Here is a 25,118-nt window from a genome sequence, read left to right on the forward strand (position 1 = left end):
TCCTTACTCCTCATACGAAAATTAATTCAAGATGGATTAGAGACTTAAATGTTAGACCTAAAACCATAAAAACCCTAGAAGAAAACCTAGGTAATACCATTTAGGACATAGGCATGGGCAAGGACTTCATGTCTAAAACACCAAAAGCAATGGCAACAAAAGCCAAAATTGACAAATGGGATCTCATTAGACTAAAGAGCTTCTGCACAGCAAAAGAAACTACCATCAGAGTGAACAGGCAACCTACACAATGGGAGAAAATTTTTGCAATCTACTCATCTGACAAAGGGCTAATATCCAGAACCTATAAAGAACTCAATCAAATTTACAAGAAAAAAACAACCCCATCAAAAAGTGGGTAAGGGATATGAACAGACACTTCTCAAAAGAAGATATTCATACAGCCAACAGACACATGAAAAAATGCTCATCATCACTCACTATCAGAGAAATGCAAATCAAAACCACAATGAGATACCATCTCACACCAGTTAGAATGGCAATCATTAAAAAATCAGGAAACAACAGGTGCTGGAGAGGATGTGGAGAAACAGGAACACTTTTACTCTCTTGGTGGGACTGTAAACTAGTTCAACCATTGTGGAAAACAGTCTGGCAATTCCTCAAGGATCTAGAACTAGAAATACCATTTGACCCAGCCATCCCATTACTGGGGATATACCCAAAGGATTACAAATCATGCTGCTATAAAGACGCATGCACACATATGTTTATTGCAGCACTATTATAGCAAAGACTTGGAATCCACCCAAATGTCCCTCAGTGACAGACTGGATTAAGAAAATGTGGCACATATACCCCATGGAATACTATGCAGCCATAAAAAAGGATGAGTTCGTGTCCTTTGTAGGGACATGGATGCAGCTGGAAACCATCATTCTAAGCAAACTATCACAAGAACAGAAAACCAAATACCACGTGTTCTCACTCATAGGTGGGAATTGAACAATGAGATCACTTGGACACAGGAAAGGGATCATCACACACCGGGTCCTACTGTGGGGAGGGGGTGAGAAGAGGGACAGCATTAGGAGATATACCTAATGTAAATGACGAGTTAATGGGTGCAGCACACCCACATGGCACATGTATACATATATAACAAACCTGCACGTTGTGCACATGTACCCTAGAACTTAAAGTATATTTAAAAAAAAAAAACATTACTGAACTGTACACTTAAAAATGGTTAATATGGGCCGGGCCTGGTGGCTCATGTCTGCAATCCCAGTACTTTGGGAGTCCGAGGCGGGCGGATCCTGAGGTCAGGAGATCGAAACCATCCTGGGTAACATGGTGACACCCTGTCTCTACTAAAAATACAAAAAATTAGCCAGGCATGGTGGCACGTGCCTATAGTACCGGCTACTTGAGAGGCTGAGGCAGGAGAATGGCTTGAACCCAGGAGGTGGAGGTTGCAGTGAGCCGAGATTGCACCACTGCACTCCAGCCTGAGTGACAGAGCAAGACTCTGTCTCAATTAAAAAAAAAAAAGAAAAAGAAAGATTAATATGGTAACCAACTTAAGTGCTTGAATGGATTCTTTGTCAATAGGCATCCTGTAATCAGAAAACATTTTGTATCCCTAATTTCATATCCATTACCAACAAACCTTAACACAAACTATAAAATATTACAGTACAAAATGTAGTATGCTTTGCCAAGCTCACAATTTCTTTCTTTTTTTCTTTTGGAGACAGTCTTGCTCTGTCACCCAGGCTGGAGTGAGTGCAGTGGCACGATCTTGGCTCACTGCAACCTCCACCTCCCGGGTTAGAGCAATTCTCCTGCCTCAGCCTCCTGACTAGCTGGGACTACAGGCGTCCGCCACCACGCTTGGCTAATTTTTTTGTTGTATTTTAGTAGAGTTGGGGTTTTACCATGTTGCCCAGGCTGGTCTCCAACTCCTAACCTCGGGCAGTCCGCCTGCCTCGCCCTCCCAAAGTCCAGGATTACAGGCATGAGACACTGCACTTGACCCCAAGCTCACAATTTCTATTCAGTGCTTTTCACGGTGAGGGATAGGCAGTATAGCTATCATTATAATACTAACTCATTATTCAACTTTTTCAGGACAGTGAGGTGAGAACAATATAAAGTGATCTTTTTCTAAATTTATCTGAATTCAGCTGATTCTTAAAGCAATGATAAAGCATATATAAATAAATAACTTACATCTTGTTAATTTCTTTGGACTCTGTGAAGGCACTGGCTGGTTATCAGTGTGTGAAAGACGAAGCTCTGATTCCTCTTGGGAGACCCAGCCTGGGATAAAAGAAGTAAAAATTGTCCATTGTTAATCAAATAGGAAGTAGCATCAGAAAAACAAGAAAAAGTAAAAATACCTAAGTCCTCCAGTCTCTGTACCTGGGTAAGATTCTATAGTGTAAGAGGTATAAAATACTGAAAACTTATCTATAGTCATATATTTTCATCATCTTAGTTTCAGATAGAGTTGGATCCAACTTCCTTACATTTTTCAAAGTGGTTTTGAAATAAACATGTGGAGTGTTTAAAAAATAATTGAAATGCAAAAGGTATAGGAAGAAGTTCTTAAGAGTCAAGAAGGGAGGAATAGGCCTGATAATTGGAATGCTGAAACCTATAAATATGCTCATACCCTTGGACTCATTGATCCCATTTCTAGCAATTTTTCTTACGGAAATAATTTAGCTGAAGGAAAAAGTGCATGCATGACTTTTTTTTGCAGCATTATCTGTAATAATGAACAAGTAGAAACAATAAGGAATCAGGTAGATTATGTTGTATAAAATGACAGTACTTTGTAATTAAAACTTGTCATTATGAATACTCTGTGGGAATGTGGAGAAATGTTTGGTACAACATGAAAAACCATTTATGCTATGATTAAGGCACAGCACTAGAAAGGAATTTAGATTATCCTGCCTAATCCCTTCCTTGTATAGAAAAGATCATCTGAGGCCCACTGTAGATAGGGTTCCTCAAACACAGATCTTTTAACTCCCAGGGAAGCTCCCTTTCCTGGTCTGCACCACAGGAGAGAGAGGAGTAGATATTTAGGAAAGACTGGTAAAGTAGAGTTCTGCACAAAGAGGCAGGGGCAGATTTTGGTCCTGTCTTAACTATTTAAATTGTCTGACGACCTTTAGCAAGTTACTCAAATACTGTGGGTTTCAACTGTTCAGCTATTAAATTGGAATATCCTGTCTGCCTGCCGGTAGGGCTCAGAGGACATATTTTGAATAGTGAAAAAATACTGTTGAGGATTGCATTGCCAGAAACTAAAAGTTCAGTGCTGCTAGAGATGTGGCAAGTTATGGAGGAGGAGGGAGGAGTTGATAGTGGAGAGTGAAATCAGTTTGTAAATCTTTATAGCTACTGGGCCGTTGATATGCCATACAAGAATAAATATTTTTAAAGATTTTACTGTAGCAAAAACATCTGAATTATCCCAGATAGAGTACCTTGTTATCAAATAATATTGTCTATTCTTATTTATATTTATTTTTATAAATAGAATATAAGTAATATAAATATTCTGTTTATATTATATATTATTCTATTCAATCAATTCTTACTGAGTGATTATTTAACTAACATTTAGTTTATTAATTGAGCCAACTGCATGCTGCTGTCATATAAAGTACAAAGATGACTCACTCTACATATCATGCCCTTGGGATGCCTGTAGATAAAGCATGTACCTCAGTATTTAATACAAAGTACAATGCATTAAGACACTGTCAAGTGCCGTGAGGAGTCCCCCCATCCAGGGGTTAAAATCTAGGATGTGAGAGACTGGGATATAAAGCAAAATAAAGTAGGATTAGAACCATGAAAATAGATAAACACCATAGGAGGTGGGAGAAACCATTTCCATTTGGCAGTACTGAGGAAGACTTCAAGGACTGACAATCATAGAGAAAACACTGGATTGGAATCTAATACTTAGGCCCACGTCCAAGCTCCATTACTGAACATCAGAAGCAGAAGAAGCAACACGAGCACAGATAGATGCATCAGAGGGCTGTAGAGCACTCAGTGTGATTATAGAAAACGGCAAGTATTCTTCCTTCACTTCAATAGGAGATAGGAGATATGGATGGAAATGCGACGTAGGCAGGTTTTATCCCTAGAAACCATGGTGTTTCATTTTTAAAAATGTAAGCTGGGTGCTGACATCAGACTCTGCTGCTTGGAGAGAGAACTCCACGGAAGTGTAGAAGATGAATTGGGGGTTGGAGACCTGTTAGTAACTCTTGCAATAACCTATGAAACCAAATGAGACTCTAAATGGCTCTGGTGTTGAGGCAGAGAGGAGTGGGAAATTTGAGACAGGTTTCAGAAACAGAACTGACAGGATTTGGTAACCAATATGGATATGGGAAGCCAAGTGACCCCTAAGGTGCAGGGTTGGACACAGGATGGTGGACTCTTTTTCCTGCTGCCTTGCCCAGAAAGGGAACCAGCCTCCAGAGCTGTTCCTTTTCCTCTTGTCAACTCCAAACTCAGCAAGTTTTGCTTGATGGAAGAAACAGTATTGACTGCCCTAGGGAGGAGTAATTAGCAGGTCAAGTGTTTTAAACCAGACGCCTGGAAAAATCAGTGAAGAAAACTTGGGGTCTGGTGAAGGTGGCAGGGAAGCAGCCCTTGTTTCAGTCTTGTTGACAGATTCCTGAGGTGACTAATATTTTTCCAGTTGATTGGTGGATTGCAGATTTTATCTAGTAGAGCTGAGGTTAAAATCAATCTCCTTGTTGATTCTAGCATCAATAAGCACACCATTTTACTTCACAAAGATAAAGTAAAGCACATATGTCCAAATGTTTCATAGACACTTACTGTTGAATGCTCCAGCCGCATGAAAGCCAAGGTCAAAAAGTTGTGAAGGAAGGAATCGAGAAGAATGAGCGAGGGGCTCAGACCCCATGGAAGGCTCCTGGGATGTGAGACTGGCACTGGGGCTCCCAAAGGCAGTCTGGCATTCTTGGGTAAATTCACTAGTACTTGAAGAACCAGAACTTAGGAGGTTGTTCAGAAACGAGAATTCCTTCTCAAAATCTTCTCCTTCCAATGAATCTACAGGTAGATCTTTTGCAACTATTGAGTGTAAATAAAAACAGAAAGGCTTTTTTTGATTTTAGGAAATGAGAATAAGACATAGGATGAATCAAATTTGTTTCATTGTTTTCATACTGTATTAACAGTTTTAAACAAACAACTAAAGTGACTGCAAGTTTATGTGAAAATGATTTCTAATTAGGCAGGATTTAGGTCAAAATGGCCACATTTCACAATGAAGATATAACTTATGAAGAGCTATATATGAAATAATTAAGCTACCATCTAAGTCAGAAACCAAAGGAGATGCAAAAAGGCATAGAAACAAATTAGTAATATGACACTTTAATATACCAGTCTGACTAAAAAACACGCCAAGAGGACAACAGATAAAAAGGATCAAAAGAGCATAATCAATAATATAGTTATTTTGGATAACACAAACCCCGGTAATAGAAACATTCTTCTTAACCACACATTGAAAATGTACAAAAGTTGATTATACTAAGGCACAAACACACAAAAAATTGTATTCTTAAAGTAGGAACATTACAAACAACATGCTCTGATCATAATGCAATAAAAAGACAATTCTACAATGAAACTATAAAAACAGAAAGGTCCTTCCACCTGTAAATCTTAAAACCTTCTACCAAACAATGTTGAAATAATGAGAAACATCATTATTTCGGAAAAATAATGATGAAGGAAATATTTTATATCATAATTCATGGTGTTAAGTAAAATGTATAGACCATTGGTTTGGACTGAGCTCTTGTACTAGACCCAACAGACCAAACCAAAATGGAGTCACTCATGCTAAAGTTCTACATCACCAAACCAAACTAAGTTATCTGGCCTTTCAAGAAATTAGGAGAGAGACACCACAGCCAAGTCCCCAAGCAGGCCAGTCCTAGCTGGCATGATAAGGAAATCCCCTCTGCTTTAACCCTTACAAGAAAAGTAACTGCAATGATCAGTCTACTTTTTGTTTTCTGTTTCTGCTTTCCCTGGTCCTTTTCTGTCTATAAAACCAACCTCCTCAGAACACCCATTCCATGTTATAGAATGGGGTACTGCCTGATTCTAGAATTGCAAATAAAAGCCAATTAAGGTCTTTAAATTTGCTGTAATTTTACCTTTTGACAACAGAATAGTTAAATGGCATGAACAAAGGCAAAATCATATCCCTTAAACATTTTTATAAATAAAAATGAAAGGAAGGGGCGTCACAGACCTGCACCCCAGCATAATTGGTGAAAGTTATTTTTCAAAACAAAGAAGCATTTAAAGTCTCTGGAAGTAGTCCCAAGGATATGCAGCAAATGAGGAAATATTTACTTAAGATTAAGTCTACAATAATTTAGGAAAAGTGGCAAGAGTTTGTGGTATTTGAACTGAGAACCAGTCCCATCTTCCCAATTTCCAACTTAGCAAAATGGAGATTCCACTCCAGTCTGGTGCAGCCAGAACACAGGGCTCCTTCTCTCTCCAGCTGTCAGTCAAGGACTAGCTTCCCAGGAGGAGTAAGATGCCAGCATTTCACATCCTGTCCCCAGTTACCTGTTGCTGAGGCTAAATCCTAGGTGAGTGCAGTCAATAGATGATAGAGGCTCCCATCTCCTCCCCAGATCCCTCATGGGTTGGGAAGTCTGAGTTTGGTGTAGTGTGCTGAGAATATAGGGCCCCTGATCACTTGACCCTGCTAGTAAAGTGGTGGTTTCATGAAGAAAGAAGCAAGCTAAGAAGACCTAAGGCTACCATCACTCTCCTCACCTAGCACTCGGCTCCTAGAGCAAGGATGACACTCAGGAAGAAGTATGCCATTGTCCCCACTCCCGGCTCAAGCTCTGACTCAGAGATTTTCCTTGCAGGGGGTGAGGGAGAACCATAAAACTGATAGTTCCTAATCCCTTTCCAAAGGCACTGACTTCATTTGTAACAGAGTGTAGAGAAATTCAACCCTAAGGATGCTCTCAAAACAGTGGAGGTTTTAGTAACAGGCAACTGGGAGAAGACTTATAGTGTATGAGTCTCAACATGTAGGCTAAACTGTAGGCCAGCTACTTTGCCTGAAGGAACCAGGGAAAAAGCCAGCTGGGGTCACCACAAATTTCAGTGACCTTAAGAACTATTTCTTTAAATGAGTCCAAATTTGATTGGTTTATTGTGTGGAACAATTTATGCTCCAGGGACTGTTGAAATCAACAGAGCAATCAGCAAGAAGAAAAAATGATATCTTGGACTTATAAAGAATTTTGTGCTTCCAAAGGCAAAATTGAGAAAATAAAAAGACTATAAAATATAAAAGACTGTGATAAAATATTTACAAGTCATATATCTGATAAAGGACTTTATAAAAAATATATAAACTCTTACAACTTAATAAGATAAGCAACCCAATTAAATAATGGGCAATAGATTTGAATAGATTTGTCAGTAAGGAAGATATATGAATGGCCAATAGCACATGAAAAGAGTCTCAACACCATCAGTCACTGGAGAAATGCAAGTCAAAGCTACAAATTAAAAGCACTAGAATAGCCAGGCACTGTGGCTCACACCTGTAATCCCAACACTTTGGGAGACTGAGGCAGGTGGATCTCCTGAGGTCAGGAGTTCGAGACCAGCCTGGCCAACATGGCAAGACCCTGTCTCTACTAAAAATATAAAATTAGCTAGGCATGGTGGCGAATGCCTGTAATCCCAGCTACTCAGGAGGCAAGGTTGGAGTCACTTGAACCCGGGAGGCGGAGGTTGCAGTGAGCTGAGATTGCATCATTGCACTCGAGCCTGGGCAACAAGAGCAAAACTCCGTCTCAAAAAAAAAAAAAAAAAAGCACTAGAATAACTATTATTTAAAATATACCGGGCATGGTGGCTCATGTCTGTAATCCCAGCACTTTGGGAGGCCAAGGCAGGTGGATCACTTGAGGCCAGGAGTTCAAGACCAGCCTGGCCAACATGGTGAAACCCCATCTCTACTAAAAATACAAAAATTAGCTGGGTGTGGTGGCACATGCCTGTAATCCCAGCTACTCAGGAGGCTGAGGCAGGAGAATCACTTGAACCCAGGAGGTGGAGATGGCAGTGAGCTGAGATTGTGCCACTGCACTCTAACCTGGGTGACAGAGCGAGTGACAGAGCGAGACTCCGTCTTAAAAAATAAAATAAAATATAGACAATACCAAATGTTGGCAAAGATGTGGAGAAACTAGAACCCTCACACTTTGCTGGTGGAAATAAAATGGTGCAATTATTTTGAAAAAAGTTTGGCCGTTCCTTAAGAAGTTAAATTCACCATGTAACCTAGCAGTTCCACTCCTGGGAATCTAACCAAGGAAAACGACAATGTATGCCCACACCAAGAGAAGCACATGAATGTTCAGTAGTCATAGTAGTAGTATAATAGTCAAAAATTATAAACAATCCAAATATCCATCAACTGGTAAATAAGTAAACATAAGATGGTATATATCCATACAATGGAATACTATTGCTTAATAAAAAGTAATAAACTGGCCGGGGGCAGTGGCTCACACCTGTAATCCCAGCACTTCATGAGGCTGAGGTGGGCGGATCACAAGGTCAGGCCATCCTGGCTAACACAGTGAAACCCTGTCTCTACTAAAAATACAAAACAAATTAGCCGGGTGTGGTGACATGCACCTGTAGTCCCAGCTACTGGGGAGGCTGAGGCAGGAGAATCGCTTGAACCCGGGAGGCAGGTTGCAGTGTGCCAAGATCGTGCCACTGCACTCCAGCCTGGGCGACAGAGTGACACTCGGTCTCAAAAAATAATAATAATAAACTACTGATACATACCACAACATGGATGACTCTAAAAACCATTAATTGGAAGATGCCAGAAATAAAGGACTAACCTTTTGTATGGCTTCATTTATATAAAATGTCCAGAAAAGGCAAATTTATAGAGATAAAAACAGATTACTAATTACCTACGGCTTGGAGTGAATCAGAGATTAATTTAAAACAAGCGTGAGAGAATTTTGGGGGTAATGGAAACATTCTAATATCTAATTGTAATGGTTGCATAATCTAAATTTTCTAAAAATTATGAACTGTTAGAATGGGTGAAATTTATGGTATTTAAATTATACCTGAATAAAGCTGTTAAACATAAAAAGAAATTTTGTACAACTCTATTTCAAATAAATTTAGAAGTCTAGACAAAATGAATAATTTATTAGAAGAATATAATTTACTAAAATCAATCCCAGTACAGACTAAAAGCTTAAACGGACTGATTTCTATAGAGAGATACAAAAAACACACAACTACAAGAAAGCACTAGACCTAGATGTTTTCATAGGTTAAGAAATGAATAAGAGGCCGGGCACAGTGGCTCACACTTAGCAAATCGCAGCACTTTGGGAGGCTGAAGTGGGCGGATCACCTGAGGTCAGGAGTTCACGACCAGCTTAGCCAACATGGCGAAACCCCATCTCTATTTAAAAAAAAAAATATATATATATATATATACACACACACACACACACACACACACACACACACACACACACACACACACACACANACACACACACACACACACACACACACACACACACACACACACACATACACACACACAAAAATTAGCCAGGTGTGGTGGTGAGTGCCTGTAATCCCAGCTACTCAGGAGGCTGAGCCAGGGAGAACTGCTTGAACCTGGGAGGTGGAGGTTCCAGTGAGCAGAGATCATGTCACTGCACTCCAGCCTAGGTGACAGAGAGACTCCATCTCAACAACAACAACAAAAGAATGCAAAAAGAGCCAGGCGTGGCAGCTCATGCCTGTAATCCCAGCACTTTGGGAGTCCTAGGCAGGTGGAGCACCTGAGGTCAGGAGTTCAAGACCAGCCTGATCAACATGGTGAAACCCCATCTCTACTAAAAATACAAAATTAGCCAGGCATGGTGGCATGCACCTGTAATCCCAGCTATTTGGGAGGCTGAGGCAGGAGAATTGCTTGAACCTGAGAGGCGGAGGTTGCAGTGAGCCAAGAACGTGCCACTGCACTCCAGCCTAGGTGAGAAGAGAGAAACTCCATCTCAAAAAAAAAAAAAAAAAAAAAAAAAAGAATGCAAAGAGAGTAGTAAAATGTTAGCAAGCAGACTAGTATAAAATGACAAAGCTGGACTTACAACTGGAATGCAAACATGATATAATATCAGGAAACTTATTATTATAGTTCATCATATTAATATATTTAAGAAGAAAAAGCAAATATTTCCTGGCATAGATACTGAAAAAGCTGCCAACAAAATTCAACAACTATTAGCTGGGTGTGGCAGTATGCACCTGTAATCCCAGCTACTTGGGAGGCTGAAGCATGAGAATCGCTTGAACCCAGGAGGCAGAGGTTGCAGTGAGCCAAGATCACACCACTGCATTCCTGCCTGGGTGACAGAGTGAGACTCCATCTCAAAAAAAAAAAAAAAAAAAAAAAAAAATCAACAACCATTCCTAATAAAAATTCTTAAGAAAGTAAGTATGGATGGATGCTTCTTTAACATTATGAAATATATCTGTGTCCAAAGCCAGCATCTTAGTTAATTCAGAAATATAGGCATTTCCACTAAAGTCAGGAAATGTTCACTACTAGTTAACATTGTTCTAAAGGTAGTAGCCAATGTAATTAAACAGGAGAAATCTATGAGTTGGTAAGGAGAAAAAACAAGACAATCTCTATTTTCAGATGACATGACTCAAATAACAAAAGAATTCAGCTGTATGCCAGGATATAAAACTAACATGCAAAAGTGAATAGCATTCATATATACAAAATAACTAATGAAAAGATATAATGGAAAAGAAAACCCCGTTTACAATAGCAACCAGAAAGATAAAATACATAGAAATAAACTTAACAGGAAATATTCAAAACCTGTATGAAAAAAAAGTCTGAAAGATATACAAGTAAACTTTAACAAATGGAAGGATGTCCCTTGTTTTTCATGAGGATGTCTCAAGATGATCAGCCTGTCAGTTTTCACATTTAATGTGATTACAATAAAGTATCGAGCTTTTTAATAAAGCCCCACAATTTTATATTCAAATTGAAAAAATAAACATGCAAAAATAGCTAAGAAAATAATTAAAAAAAAAAGGAGGGGGGCTTCTAGCCTTACCAGATACTAAAACTAGAAGAAAGTTTCTGTAATTAAAACTATGTGGGCTAGGCGCGATGGCTCACTCCTGTAATCCAGAGGCGGGCGGATCACCTGAGGTCAGGAATTCAAGACCAGCCTGACCAACATGGAGAAGCCTTGCCTCTACTAAAAATACAAAATTAGCCGGGCATGGTGGCACAAGCCTGTAATCCCAGTTACTTGGGAGGCTGAGGCAGGAGAATCGCTTGAACCTGGGAGGCAGAGGTTGCAGTGAGCCAAGATTGCACCATTGCACTCCAGCCTGGGCAACGAGGGCAAAACTCCATCTCAAAAAAAAAAAAAAAAAAACTTGTGGCACTGGTGCATGCACACACCATTTGAAATATAAAGAAAGTCTAGAAATATATCCAAGTGGAAATAGAAATACAGTATATGACAAGATGTTATCTCAATACTAGGACAAAGATGGCATTTTAAAAAATTACATAAAGGGCAGGGCGTGGTGGCTCTCATCTGTAATTCTAGCACTTTGGGAGGCTGAGGTGGGCAGATCACTTGAGGCCAGGAATTTGAGACCAGCCTCTCCAACATGACGAAACCCCATCTCTACTAAAAATACAAAAAATTAGCTGGGCGTGGTGGCGCATGCCTGTAATCCTAGCTATTTGGGAGGCTTAGGCACAAGAATTGCTTGAACCCAGGAGGCAGAGGTTGCAGTGAGCGAAGATCATGCAGCCTGGATGTCAGAGCAAGGCTGTTTAAAAAAAAAAAAAAAATTGTATAAAGGATAGCCTTTGGGGGGGAGGAAAAGGTAACATTTGATCTATTGCTAACACTGTACACATGAATTAACTTCAAATGAATTCAAGATCCAAATGTAAAAAATAATACTACATAAATACCAGAAGAAAGCATAAGAGAATTCTTCTATACTCTGAGTTTAGGAAAAGCTTCCTGACTATGACTAAAGTCCAGATCCAATAAAAGAAAAGATTAACCAATTGGACTGTATTTAAAGCTTAAAAATTTTTTTTTTTAACTTAAAAAAAATTAAAGAAACAAAGTCACAAGACAAATGACAAACTAGGAGAAAATGTTTACAACCTAATTGCTTGAGAAAGATATTCAAGGTAGTTATTTAATGCTTAGGAAGTACCTTAAAGTTGATTTAGTCTTGATCCTCATTTTACAGATAAGGAAACCCGATGTTGGGGGCATACTTTTGTTTCTTAAATAGTGATTTTAATGTATTTAATGTTGAACGACATTTACTATTTTGCTAGTATCTAATGACACTAGATATACAAACAATTGTATTCATTCATTCAACAAATATTTACTGAGTGCTTATACTGCTGGTGGCTGAGATACGTGAGACAGAAAAGCAGACACAGCCCTAGCTGTCCTGGTTATACGGATACATTCTGATAGGGCCCAAACATACAAAACAAATAATTATTTAATTTCCACTGTGATGTGCTACAAAGTAGAAGCACATAATTGCATTCTTATATAGAGACCGAGACAGTTTCTAATGTTAAGGAAATAAATGTCAAATAAAAATTGAAGAATTTTAAAGAATCATTCATATGTAGAGTGAAATGATTATTTCTTACCATTTTCAGAGTTAGAAAACTGAGGTGCTCCAAATTCTCTCATTTGAGAATGTGTTTCCTTGTGATCTTTGTTTGCTAAATTAAAAGCACACAAAAGAGAATTTGAACAAGAAGAAATTCAGCAAGCTTATTTACTGTAATATTTTATCATTAGGTCAAGTGTTTAATTGACCAAATCAGAATCTAAAACATACAAAAGGGAAACATAAAAATTTAAATAATCTTATATATAAAAATCACATTTGTGTGTGTATATATGTGTGTGTGTGTGTGTGTATGTGTATATAAAAATAATACCAGAGGTATTCAGGTTCTCTATTAAGTCTCTGTCCCCTTGAAATGTAAGTTTTCACGTTCCAAAGCCTATTCCTTCCTTGTGGAGCTGTTCTTATTCTATACTCTCTGATAGGTCATTTTATATTTGTTCTGCCTGATCTCCATGCCTTGACACTCTGACACAATGGATGTTCATTTTACATTGAATGAATGAATGTGGTCTACGATTTTATTATTGTTTAATTGACAAAAGTATATAATTTATCACATACAACATGTTTTGATATATGTAATACATTGTGAAATGACTAAATTTAGCTAATTAACATTTGTATTACCTCACATACCATTTTTTGTGGTGAGAACACTGCTCTCTTAACAGTTTGTTGTTGTTGGTTTTTGAGACAGAGTCTTGCTCTGTCGCCCCAGGCTGGAGTGCAGTGGCACAATCTCGGCTCACTGCAATCTCCATTTCTGGGGTTCAAGTGATTGTCCTGCCTCAGCCTCCCAAATAGCTGGGATTACAGGCATGCGCCACCACACCTGGCTAATTTTTATATTTTCAGTAGAGATGGGGTTTTGCCATGTTGGCCAGACTGGTCTTGAACTCCTGACCTCAAGTGATCCTCCTGCCTCGGCCTCCCAAAATGCTGGGATTACAGGTGTGATCCACCATGCCTGGTCTCTCTTAACAATTTTCAAGAATATATTGTTATTAAATACAGTCACCAAGTTTTACAATAGATCTTTTGAACTTGCTCCTCTTGTCTAGTTGAAATTTTGTATCCTTTGGCCATCTCCACAGTGCCCTCCCCACAAACTACCTACCACTCTACTCTCTGCTTCTGTGAGTTCAGCTTTTTAGATTCCACAAGTAAGTGAGATCATGTGGTATTTGTCTTACTGTGTCTGCCTTATTTTATTTTGCATAATGTCCTCTGGGTTCATTCATTTAGTCACAAATGACAGGATTTCCTTCTTTTTGAAGGCTGAATAGTATTCCATTGTGTACACATGCCATAATTTTATCTATCTGTTCATCTGTTGATGAACACTCCATATCTTGGCTATTGTGATTAAGGATATGGTCTACTTTTTTTTGAGAAAGGGTCATGCCCTGTTGCCCAGGATGGAGGGCAGTGGCGTGATCAGAGCTCACTACAGCCTCCAACTCCCAGGCTCGAGAGATCTTCCCACCTCAGTAGCTGGGACTCCTCCCAAGTAGCTGGGACTATAGGCGTGTGTCACCATGCCTGAATAATTTTTTAAAATTTTTTGTAGAAACAGGGTCTCACTATGTTACACAGGCTAGTTTTGAACTTCTGGGCTCAAGCAATCCTCCCACCTTGGCCTCCCAAAGTGCCAGGATAACAGGTGTGAGCCACTATGCCTGGACAAGGATATGGTTTACTGTTAACAATCTGTACATATTTGTGGGGCACATGTGAATTTTTGCTACGTGTATATAATGAGTAGTGGTCAAGTCAGGGTATTTAGTGTGTTTGTCATTTGAGTACAGTATATTTTTGTTAATAACCATACTCTGCTATCAAACCTTGATATATTCCTTCTATTTAACTGTTTGTATCTTTTAACTTACCTCTCTTCATCCCTCTCTCTGCCCCCACCACTCACCCTTTTCAGCCTCTGTTATCTATTTTTCTATTCTCTACCTGCATGTGATCAAAATTTTTAGCTCCCACATACAAGTGAGAATGTGTGATATCTGTCTTTTTGTGCCTGTCTTATTTCACTTAAGATAATGACCTCTAGTTCCATCCATGTTGCTGCAAATAATAGAATTTCATTCTTTTTATGGCTGAATAGTTTCCATTGTGTATATATACTACTTTTTCTTTATTCATTCATCCACTGATGGACCCTTAGGGTTGATTCCATATCCTTGCTATCATAAATACTAATGCAATAATCGTGCAAGTGCAAGTATCACTTTGATATATTAATTTCTTTTCCTTTGGACAGATAACCACTAGTGGAATGCTGGATCAAATAATTCTATTTTTAATTTTCTAAGCAATCTCTATACTGTTTTTCATAGTGGCTATACTAGCTTACATTCCCACCAACAGTGTATAAGAGTTCTCTTTTCTCTGCATCCTCACCAGCATGTGTTATTGCTTGTCTTTTTAATAATAGCCATTCTGACTAGGGTAAGCTGATATCTCACTGTGGAACTGATTTACATTTCCCTGATGATTAGTGATGTTTAGCACTGTTTCATATACCTATTGACCATTGGTATGTCTTCTTTTGAGAAACATCTACTATTGATGTCCTTTGCCCACTTTTTAATGTTTATTTTTCTTGTTGAATTATTTGAGTTCCTCGTATATCCTGGATATTAGTCCCTTGCTGGAAGAACAGTTTGCAAATACTTTATCCCATTGAAGAGATTGTAGTTGCACTCTGTTGATAATTTATTTTGCTGTGCAGAAGATTTTTAGTTTAATTAAGTCCCTTTTGTCGATTTTTGGTTTTGTTCTTTGTGCTTTTGAGGTCTTAGTCATAAATTATTTGCCTAGAAAAACATCCAGGAACATTTTCCTTAGGTTTTTCCCTCATATTTTAATAGCTTTGGGTCTTACATTTAAGTCCTTGATCCATTCTGAGTTGATTTTGTATATGGTGGGAGATAGGGGTCCAGGTTCATTGTCCTATATGGGGCTATTAAGGATATGGTCTACTTTTAATTCAAAGGCTGCTTTATTTATTTTATTTTTCTTTAGACAAAGTCTCACTCTGTTGCCAAGCTGGAGTACAGTGGTGCGATCTAGGCTCACTGCAGTCTCCACCTCCTGGGTTCAAGTGATTCTACTGCCTCAGCCTCCCGAGTAGCAGGGATTACAGGTACGCACCACCACAGTCAGCTAAGTTTTTTTGTATTTTTAGTAGAGATGGGGTTTCACCATGTTGGCCAGGATGGTCTCGATCTCCTGACTCCGTGATCTGCCTGCCTTGGCCTCCCAAAGTGCTGGGATTACAGGTGTGAGCCACTGTGCCTGGCCTGCTACTTTATTCTTTTAAAAACTGGCCATAGCAATAAGTAGCATCTCCACATTTTTCACTTAAACTAGAGCTTTAGTAGTAATGATCTCACAGGAAAAGAAAGATCACCCACATGGCAAAAGATAGCATACTCTTTTGTGATCAAAACAGCACTGTCTTGTGTGTTTTTAAATGTTTTAAACATTTAAAAGGTCAAATATACAAACCAAAACCTCCATAGGCAAAACTCTACTAAAAAATTACTTCCAAGTTTTGAGCCTATATATCAAGACAAAAATAATTGTGCCCTATTGCAACAATGGGAGCCAGTTTTTGAGAGTCAGTTTTCTACATAATCCAGTTTGTATACATTGGATTTCATCTCTATGTCATTTATTTACTCAGTACAGACACACGTAGAGACAAAAAAAAGTATATGATTTTTACACTTTCTAACATCTTCAACTATTATTAGGGCCATTTAAAAAAATGAAATGTAAATTTCTTCTGCATACAAGGGTGGACAGTGTTGCTGTATGGAGAGCTTAAAGGATGTAATGCATCTAAGGACAAGAAAGTAATAGCTCTATTACACGATTATTAAAATTCTATGCTCAGTTTGGGATAGTATAAAAGAATATTGGAAAAGTAAAAAAAGGTAAAAGCAACCAAAGTAACTGAAAGGAAAACACATTTAAAAGGAAGATTTCAGTAAGTCAGGGTGATTTAACCTTAAGATAAGGAAGCTAAAGGATGAATTAGATTTTAAGTTCAGATACATAATATAAAAATGTTAGAAATGTACAGAAGATTTAAAATTTTTCAAATGGACTTTATCAGTAAAGATTTTAGTTGACTATAGGGGAAAAAATAGAGGAGAAAATCTAGGAATGGAAAAGAGATACCAGAGGTGGCTGGAGAAAGAAGTGAGAAGAAGAATCCTGGTTGTGGGGAAAGGGAACAGGAACTGGTGACCAGAGGCAGAGTCACATCAGGGAAGGTTTCAGGCTACGGAAATAGAGTTTGGGGAATGGAGAGATGTGGTAAAGGATCTTTAAGGAAATGACTCTGGATAAGATGAAGGGTAACCTCTGTTCTCTCTCTTTCAATAATGATCTGCTTCACCTTACAGTGCTTTTGGTATGGATTCATGTAATTTGGTTTCATTTTATTTTAATGCTACAGATGGATGAAATTGGGATTAAGATAGGCAGATGAGTGAGAAAGGTCTAGCTCAAAGGCCTAGTTTTTTATTCCATTATATGAAACACCATTTGAGTGAATACCTCAAAGCATAAATGTTTGAGGGCATTTCTAATTACTTCCTTAGTAGAGGTCTTAAAGTAAAATTGCTCAAAGTCTGGGATGTTTACATTCTTCAGAAAATTTGTCCCATCCTTGCTAAATCTATAAAATACACTTTTTTCTCTGTTCTCCTGGCTTCTCTACATAAAATATAAGTTTAATGCATTGCTGGACTTGTTAGAAGTAAACAACAACAAAAATGTAAGCTGAAACCAGAGCCAGAAAAGAGAAGCAGCAAGCAAAGAAGAAAGGCAGGTATGCTGTGGGCAATGCCTGTGCTGACACTGCCAGACAAGGCCCTTGGCAAACACAAGGAAACTGAGCTGAGCCCACAATTCCTACATTAAAATAAAGGCTCTGGAAGAGGGTTAAAGTGAGTATTAACCTTTAACCCTCTTGTGAGGCTGTGAGTATTCCTTGACTCTGGAAAGCAGATAATTTTCTTTAGCAAAAAATTATCTAGGCCTCTAGGAGTCCCACAGATTACGAGCAAACAAATATTGGCTGGTATTCACAAATCACTAAAGAAACAAGCTACCACAAGAACGCTGGGGTAAACCAAAATAATAGATTTAGACCCCCCCAAGGACTTCAAATATTTGTATTTTTGGATATGGATGTGAGTCAAAAAGTGAGAAAGAATGAGGCACTATAAAAATTAGACAAATTTATAAAACAACAAATAGAACTTTTATAAATAAAAAGTATAGTTGTTTAGGGAATGAATCCTCGGTGTATACATTAAACAGTAGATTAGATGCAAGAGGGGACAATTAGTGAGAAACAGATCTAAAGTACTTACCTAGAATGTACTGTAGAGGGAAAGGGGGATGAAAACATGAAAGAGAAGTTAAAATATATGAGGAATTAATGAAAAGGTCCACCATAAGCTTATTAGAGTTATGGAAGCGGAAAATAGAGAAAATGAGGAGAGAGAATTATTTTATTTTATTTTATTTATTTATTTTTTTTTTTGGAGACAGAGTCTCGCTCTGTCGCCCAGGCTGGAGTGCAGTGGCCGGATCTCAGCTCACTGCAAGCTCCGCTCCCGGGTTCACGCCATTCTCCTGCCTCAGCCTCCTGAGTAGCTGGGACTACAGGCGTCCGCCACCGCGCCCAGCTAATTTTTTGTGTTTTTTTAGTAGAGACGGGGTTTCACCGTGTTAGCCAGGATGGTCTCGATCTCCTGACCTCGTGATCCGCCCGTCTCGGCCTCCCAAAGTGCTGGGATTACAGGCTTGAGCCACCGCGCCCGGCCTGAGAATAATTTTAAAGATAATAGTTGAGTCATGCATATTTTATCACAGTAAAAAAAATAATGGTTGAGCAGTTTCCAGAACTAGTAAAAGACACAAAGAAATACAATTTATACTAGCAAAAATTAAAAAATTAAAATTGCACATTTAGATACATTGTACTGAAAGAACACATCCTAAAAGCAGCCGGATACACAAGTTGAATTAGAGCAAGACTCTGTCTCAAAAAAAGAAAAAAAAGTATCTAAACTAAAGGAGGTAGTCAAGGAGAAGGGAAAATGAACTCACAATGAAGATCTGAAATATAGAAAGAAATAGTAAGACAGGAAAAATATTGGTAAATCTCAGTATTTCTTTATAAAACAAGAATGATGTTCTAATTTGTAGAAAATTAGAAAAATCAGAAATGGAAATAAAATGGATAACTTTCAAATTAGTAAATGGCGGGGGTGGGGGAAGATAAAGAAAACTTTTAAAGCAAATGAAAAAAAAACCTCAAATAGTTCAAAATGAATCAAAACAGGAGACAAAATAATGGGATTGGAAGGACAAAACAAATGGAAAACAGAAAATACAGGTCCAAATATAGTGACAATAAACATAAATGGACTAAACTCGCCAGTTAAAAGAATGACAAGGTGACATACTGGGCTTTTTAAAAAAATCCAACTAAACCTTGTTTATGAGACGTATCTCAGTTAGAAGGAGGGCTAAGCATGGTGGCTCACACCTGTAGTCCCAGCACTTTGGAAGTCCGAAGTAGGCAGATCACCTGAGATCAGGAGTTCAAGACCAGCCTGGCCAACATGGCGAAACCCCATCACTACTAAAAACACAAAAATTAGCTGGGTGTGGTGATGACTGCCTGTAATCCCAGCTACTCAGGAGGCTGAAGCAGGAGAATCACTTGAACCCCAGAGGCAGAGGTTGCAGTGAGCTGAGATTGCGCCACTGCACTCTAGCCTGGGCAACAGAGCAAGACACCATCTCAAAAAAAAAAAGGAAAAAAAAAAAAAAAGACATGGGAAGACTGAATGGAAAAGGGATACTAAGAGAATATTATTTAATCAAAGAAAGCTAGTTATGCTCTACTAACATAAAGGAGACTTTAAGCCAAAAATTCATTATATTATTATTGCGAGACAGGTTGTACTCTGTGGAACACACTGGAGTGCAGTGGAGCAATCTTGGCTCACTGCGGCCTCTACCTACCCACACTCAACTGATCGTCCCCCCTCCGCTTCTGGAGTAGCTGGGACTACAGGTGCACGCCACCACACCTGGCTATTTTTTGTAGAGACAGGGTTTCACCATGTTGGTCTCGAACTCCTGGGTACAGGCTATCTGCCTGCCTCAGCCTCCCAAAGCGCTGGGATTACAGGCATGCACCACCACACCTGGCCCCAAAAAGTATTATTAAAGCCAGAAAGGGTCACTGTATAACAATAAAAAATTAATTCACCAAAAAGATATAAAAATTCTAAACTTGTATATACCCCTGTAGAAAGAAAAAAGTTTCCTTTTCAAAGTTTCCCTTCTCGTTAAAAAAAAAAAAAAAATCATAAGTGTTAAAAATAATAGTTTCTTTAACTTCCTTCAAGCCTCCTTGCATTGTGCTAATAACTCTTTGTTAAGCCCTAATGTAGCTGTCAGACATGCTCATAGACACGTAGTACATTCTATATCCTTGTACCTTACCCAAGATATTTGTGCTGGGCATGCTCATAGGCACATTCCAGCTCACAGCCTTTGCCCCTTCCCTATTTAGCATAAGCAACTTCCTCTTTTCCTTTATTCTCCCTTGCCTTTACCTATTTAGAAAAATTTTAAACCGTTAGCCAATCGGGTTCAGTTTAGATTGTGAGGTCTGGCTCCAGCCAATGGAGACAGGACACAGTAGCAGGGACAAGCTGCATAAGGGATAAAAATTGCTTCCTTCCTTTGTTCAGGTGTGCTCTCACCATTGTTCCATCTGCAATGAGCACCCTTTCTACAAAAAGTAAAAATTGTCTAAGAAAATTAAATTTATGTTCAAATGCTATTTATTTGTGGCACCAAGAAACAAACATTTCTAATGCCCCCTACCCCCAGATCCTCAAAATACATCAAGTAAAAGACTCCAGGACAAAGTTGAAAATCTAGTTTAACAGTGGAAGATTTTAAAACACATTTCTCAACAAGCAAACAAAAATTAGTAAAGATATAAAAGACATAGAGCATCACAAATAACAATCTTGATTTAACAGATATAAATAGGCTCCTGCATTCAACAGTTTGAGTATACATTCTTCTCAAGAAATATGAAACATTTACAAAATTTGACTACTTGTTATTCCATAAAGAAAAAGTTCCAATAATTCAAAGAATCAGTGTCATAAGAACACATTCTCTAACCATGATGCAACTTGGTTAAAATCAACAACAAAAATTTTTCTATTTCCATAATTTGGCAATTTCAGAAACACACTTCCAAATCAAATCACTCACGGCCATGGGTCATGGAAGGTGGAATGAAAATTTTTAAATAACTGAAATTGAATGATAATGAAAATACTATATATCAAAATTTATGGATCTTCATACAACGGATTCATTAATAAAAAGGAAGGAACTCCTGATACAGGCCCCATCATGGATGAACCCCAAAAGCATTAAATGAAGTGAAAGAAGCTAGACATGAGAAGACCACATATTGGATGATTCTATTTATAAATGTCCAGAAAACACAAATTCATACAGAGAAAAAGTAGAGTAGTGGTTAGCTAGGGGTGGGAACAGGGATTATTGCAAATGGGCATAAGAGAGCTTACTGAGGGAATGAAAATGTTCTAAAATTGATCAATGGAAATGGTAGTGCCACTCAGTAATAAATTAAAAATCACTGAATTATACACTTTAAATGAGTGAGTTTCATAATATATAAAGTATATCTTGATAAAGCTGTTTTAAAAGAAAACTTGTAAGATATAGGAAAATTAAAATTTTGAGGGAAATACAGCCTTAAAGAAAGAAAGATGGCTGGGCATGGTGGCTCACATCTGTAATCCCAGCACTTGAGCAGGCTGAGGCAGGAGATCACTTGAGGCCAGGAGTTCAAGACCAGCCTTGGCAACAAAGCAAGACAACAACAACAACAACAAACCAGAAAGAAAAATATCAAAGTAAAGAGAAGAAAATAATAAATATAGGAACTAAAATTTATAAAACCGAAAATAAAGATTCAACAGAGAGGATTAACAAAGTCAAAAGTTGGTTGGCTAAAAGAATAATAATAATAAACCATTGGCAAGATTAATCAAGAAAAAAAGAGAAGGAACAAATGAATATCTGAAATTTAAAAGGGGAGATAACTACTGACATGGCAAAATTTAAAATATAAAATAATAGCATGAATAGATGTTGAGACTACAGCAATGTTCGTTATATTTCCTTTGTGACTTAAAAAATGTTCTGTATTTGTGGGATATAGGATCATATGCAAATGCAATTAGCTAACCTTTTGAACATATATTTTGAAGCTAGGTTAGGTATACGAGTTCATGATTACAATGGTCTCTTACATTGTTTCTTTTATCAGTATAATCTATTTATGTGTGTACTTGAAAATACCTCGGCCGGGCACTGTGGCTCACACCTGTAAATTCCAGCACTTGGGGAGGCTGAGGTGGGCAGATTGCTTTGAGCCCAGAGGTTCGAGATCAGCCTGGGCAACATGGCAAAACTCAGTCTCCAAAAAAAAAATACAAAAAAATAGCTGGGCAAGGTAGCACACACCTATAGTCCCAGCTACTCGGGAGACTGAGGTGGGAGGATCACCTGAACCCGGGAAGTCAAGGTTGTAGTGAGCCATGACTGTACCACTGCACTCCAACGTGGCTGACAGGAGTGAGACTCTGTCTCAAAAAAAAAAATAAATTAAATATTCTTTCTTTTATTTATTAGTCACTTACTATGTGCTATGGAGTTTGTCAATATTACCTCTATCCCTAATGTCCCTGGTAAGATAGGCATAAATAACTCCTATTTCAGATGACACAACTGAGAGAGCCATAAATGATATGTTTTAAAAAGCCAGGATCCAAACTCAGATTTTTCTGTTTCCAAAGCCTGTACTCTTCTTTACCACCGTGGTTCAAATGTATTGTGACTGTATATGTAACATGTATTTATTTTTTAAAAACAACACAAATTTCAGTATGAGGGAAAACTCAAAACTTAATCATGCAATCCTATAAACTGGACTTTTGCATTTTAAAGCACCTATCTTTGGGGAGAGAAGGCAGTGCAAGCTGGCTTAATAGAACTCTCCAGCCATCATTTCCCCTCTATACCTCACAGGAACACCAAATTGAACAATTATCCATACAAGAAAGAACCTTCATAACAACTAAACATTGGGTGAGAGATCACAGTACCTGGTTTTAACCACATATCACTGAAAGAGGCACTGAAGAAGATAGGAAAGACAGTGTTGAATTGCCAACACCACCATTCCACCATCTGTTGGCAGCGGCCACATGGTGTGGAGAGAGAATCTATGCTTGTGGGAGGGAGAGTGCAGTGATTGTGGGACTTTGCATTAGAACTCAGTGATGCCTGCCACAGCTGAAAGCAACATGGGGCAGAATTCAGCCAGTACTCACAGAGGGGGCAGTTAGACCAGCCCCAGCCAGAGGGGAACCACCCATCCCACTGGTCAGAATCTGAGTTCCAGCAAGCCCCACCATGGCAAGCTAAAGCACTGTGGGGTTCTAAATAAACTTGAAAGGCAGTCTAGGCCACAAGCACTGCAATTCCCGGGCAAGTCCTGGTGCTGTGCTGGGCTTGGAGCCAGTGGAGTTAGGGGACATGTGACCTAGTGAGATATGAGCCAGCCAGCCAGCCAAGGAAGTGCTTACATCACCCCTCCTCCAATCCCAGGCAGTGCAGCTCACAGCTCCAGGAGAAACTCCTTTCCGCTTGAGGCGAGGAGAAAGGAGAGTAAAGGGGACTTTGTCTTGCAACTTGGATACCAGCTCAGCCACAGTAGGATAGGGGAGAAGGTAGAGTCCCAAGGCCCTCATTCCACGCCCTAGCTCCCAGATCACATTTTTAGACATACCCGGTGCCAGAAGGGAATGCACTGCCTTAAAGGGAAGGACCCAGTCCTGGAAGGATTTATCACCTGATGACTAAGAGAACCTGGGTCCTGAATAAACATCAGCAGCACCCAGGTAGTACTCACCATGGGACTTGGGTAAGACCCAGGGCTGTGCTGGCTTCAGGTGTGACCCAGTGCATTCCAAGCTATGGTGCCCACAGGGACAGACTTCCTCTGCTTGAGGTAAGGAGAGGAAAAAGTAAAAGGAACTTTTTATTGCAGCTTGGGCACCAGCTTGGCCACAGTGGGGCAGAGAACCAAGAAGTCACCTGGGGTCCTCAGTTCTAGCCCTTGGCTTCTGGATGGCATTTCTGGACCTGCCCTGGGCTAAAGGGGGGCCCACTGCCTTGAAGGGAGAGTCCTAAACGTGGCAGCATTCACCACAAGTTGACTGAAGAGCCTTTGGGCCTTGGGTGAATATCAGCGATAGCCAGGCAGTACCTGCTGCAGGGAGAGACTCCTTCCCCATGAGGGAAAGGAGGGAAGAGTGGGAAGGATTTTGTCTTACAGCTTGGGTGTCAGCTCAGGTGGTGTAGAATTGAGAACCAAGCAGATTCCTAAGGTTCCTGACTCTAGGCCCTGGCTCCCAGATGGCATTCTGGTATCTGCTGTAGGCTGGGGAGTAGCTTGCCGCCCTGAAGGGAAGGACACAAGCCAGGCTGGATTTGCTTCCTGCTGATGGTAGAGCCCTTGGACCTTGAGTGAATATTGGCAGTAGCCAAGCAGTGGTAACTGGGGGCCCAGGGTGAGACCCAGTATTTTGCTGGCTTTGGAGAAACTCCACGTGTCTGGGGGAAAGTAAGGGAAAAGAACAAGAGTCTCTGCCTGGTAATACAGGGAATTCTCCCAGATCTTACCCAAGACCACCAAGGCAGTATCTCTACAATTCTGCAAGAGCCACAGCTTTACTGGGCTTGGGGTGCCCCACCCCCAATGCAGATACAGCTATCATGACCAAAGATTTAGATGATAACAACTCAGTGCTCTTTGAATACTTGGAAAACTTTCCCAAGAAGGACAGGTACAAACAAGCCCAGACTACAAAGACTAATAAATATGTAACTCTTCAATGCCCAGACATCGACAGATATCCACAAGCATCAAGACCATACAGGAAAGCATGACCTCACCAAACAAACTAAATAGTGTACTAGTGACCAATCCTGAAGTGACAGAGATATGTGACCTTTCAGAGAGAGAATTCAAAATAGCTGTTTTGAGGAAGCTCAATGAAATTCAAGATAACACAGAAAAGGAACTCAGAATCCTATCAGGTAAACTTAACAAACAGATTAAAATAACTTTTAAAAATCAAGCA

At 39.2% G+C, this 25,118-nt stretch overlaps 1 protein-coding gene across 1 annotated transcript in view; it reads right to left on the minus strand.

The window, feature by feature from the left end:
* The window catches only part of ICA1L (islet cell autoantigen 1 like), a 94,741-nt gene that overhangs the window by 12,356 nt on the left and 57,267 nt on the right, over positions 1–25,118 (minus strand). The window contains exons 12-14 of the mRNA XM_025404607.1: positions 12,818–12,892; positions 4,846–5,103; positions 2,197–2,286 (exon numbers count right to left, since the gene is read on the minus strand). Of these exons, the coding sequence (XP_025260392.1) occupies positions 2,197–2,286; positions 4,846–5,103; positions 12,818–12,892 (423 nt within the window). The remainder of the gene's footprint in view (positions 1–2,196; positions 2,287–4,845; positions 5,104–12,817; positions 12,893–25,118) is intronic.

This window comes from Theropithecus gelada, chromosome 12 (assembly GCF_003255815.1).
Source record: "Theropithecus gelada isolate Dixy chromosome 12, Tgel_1.0, whole genome shotgun sequence".
NCBI lineage: Eukaryota > Metazoa > Chordata > Mammalia > Primates > Cercopithecidae > Theropithecus > Theropithecus gelada.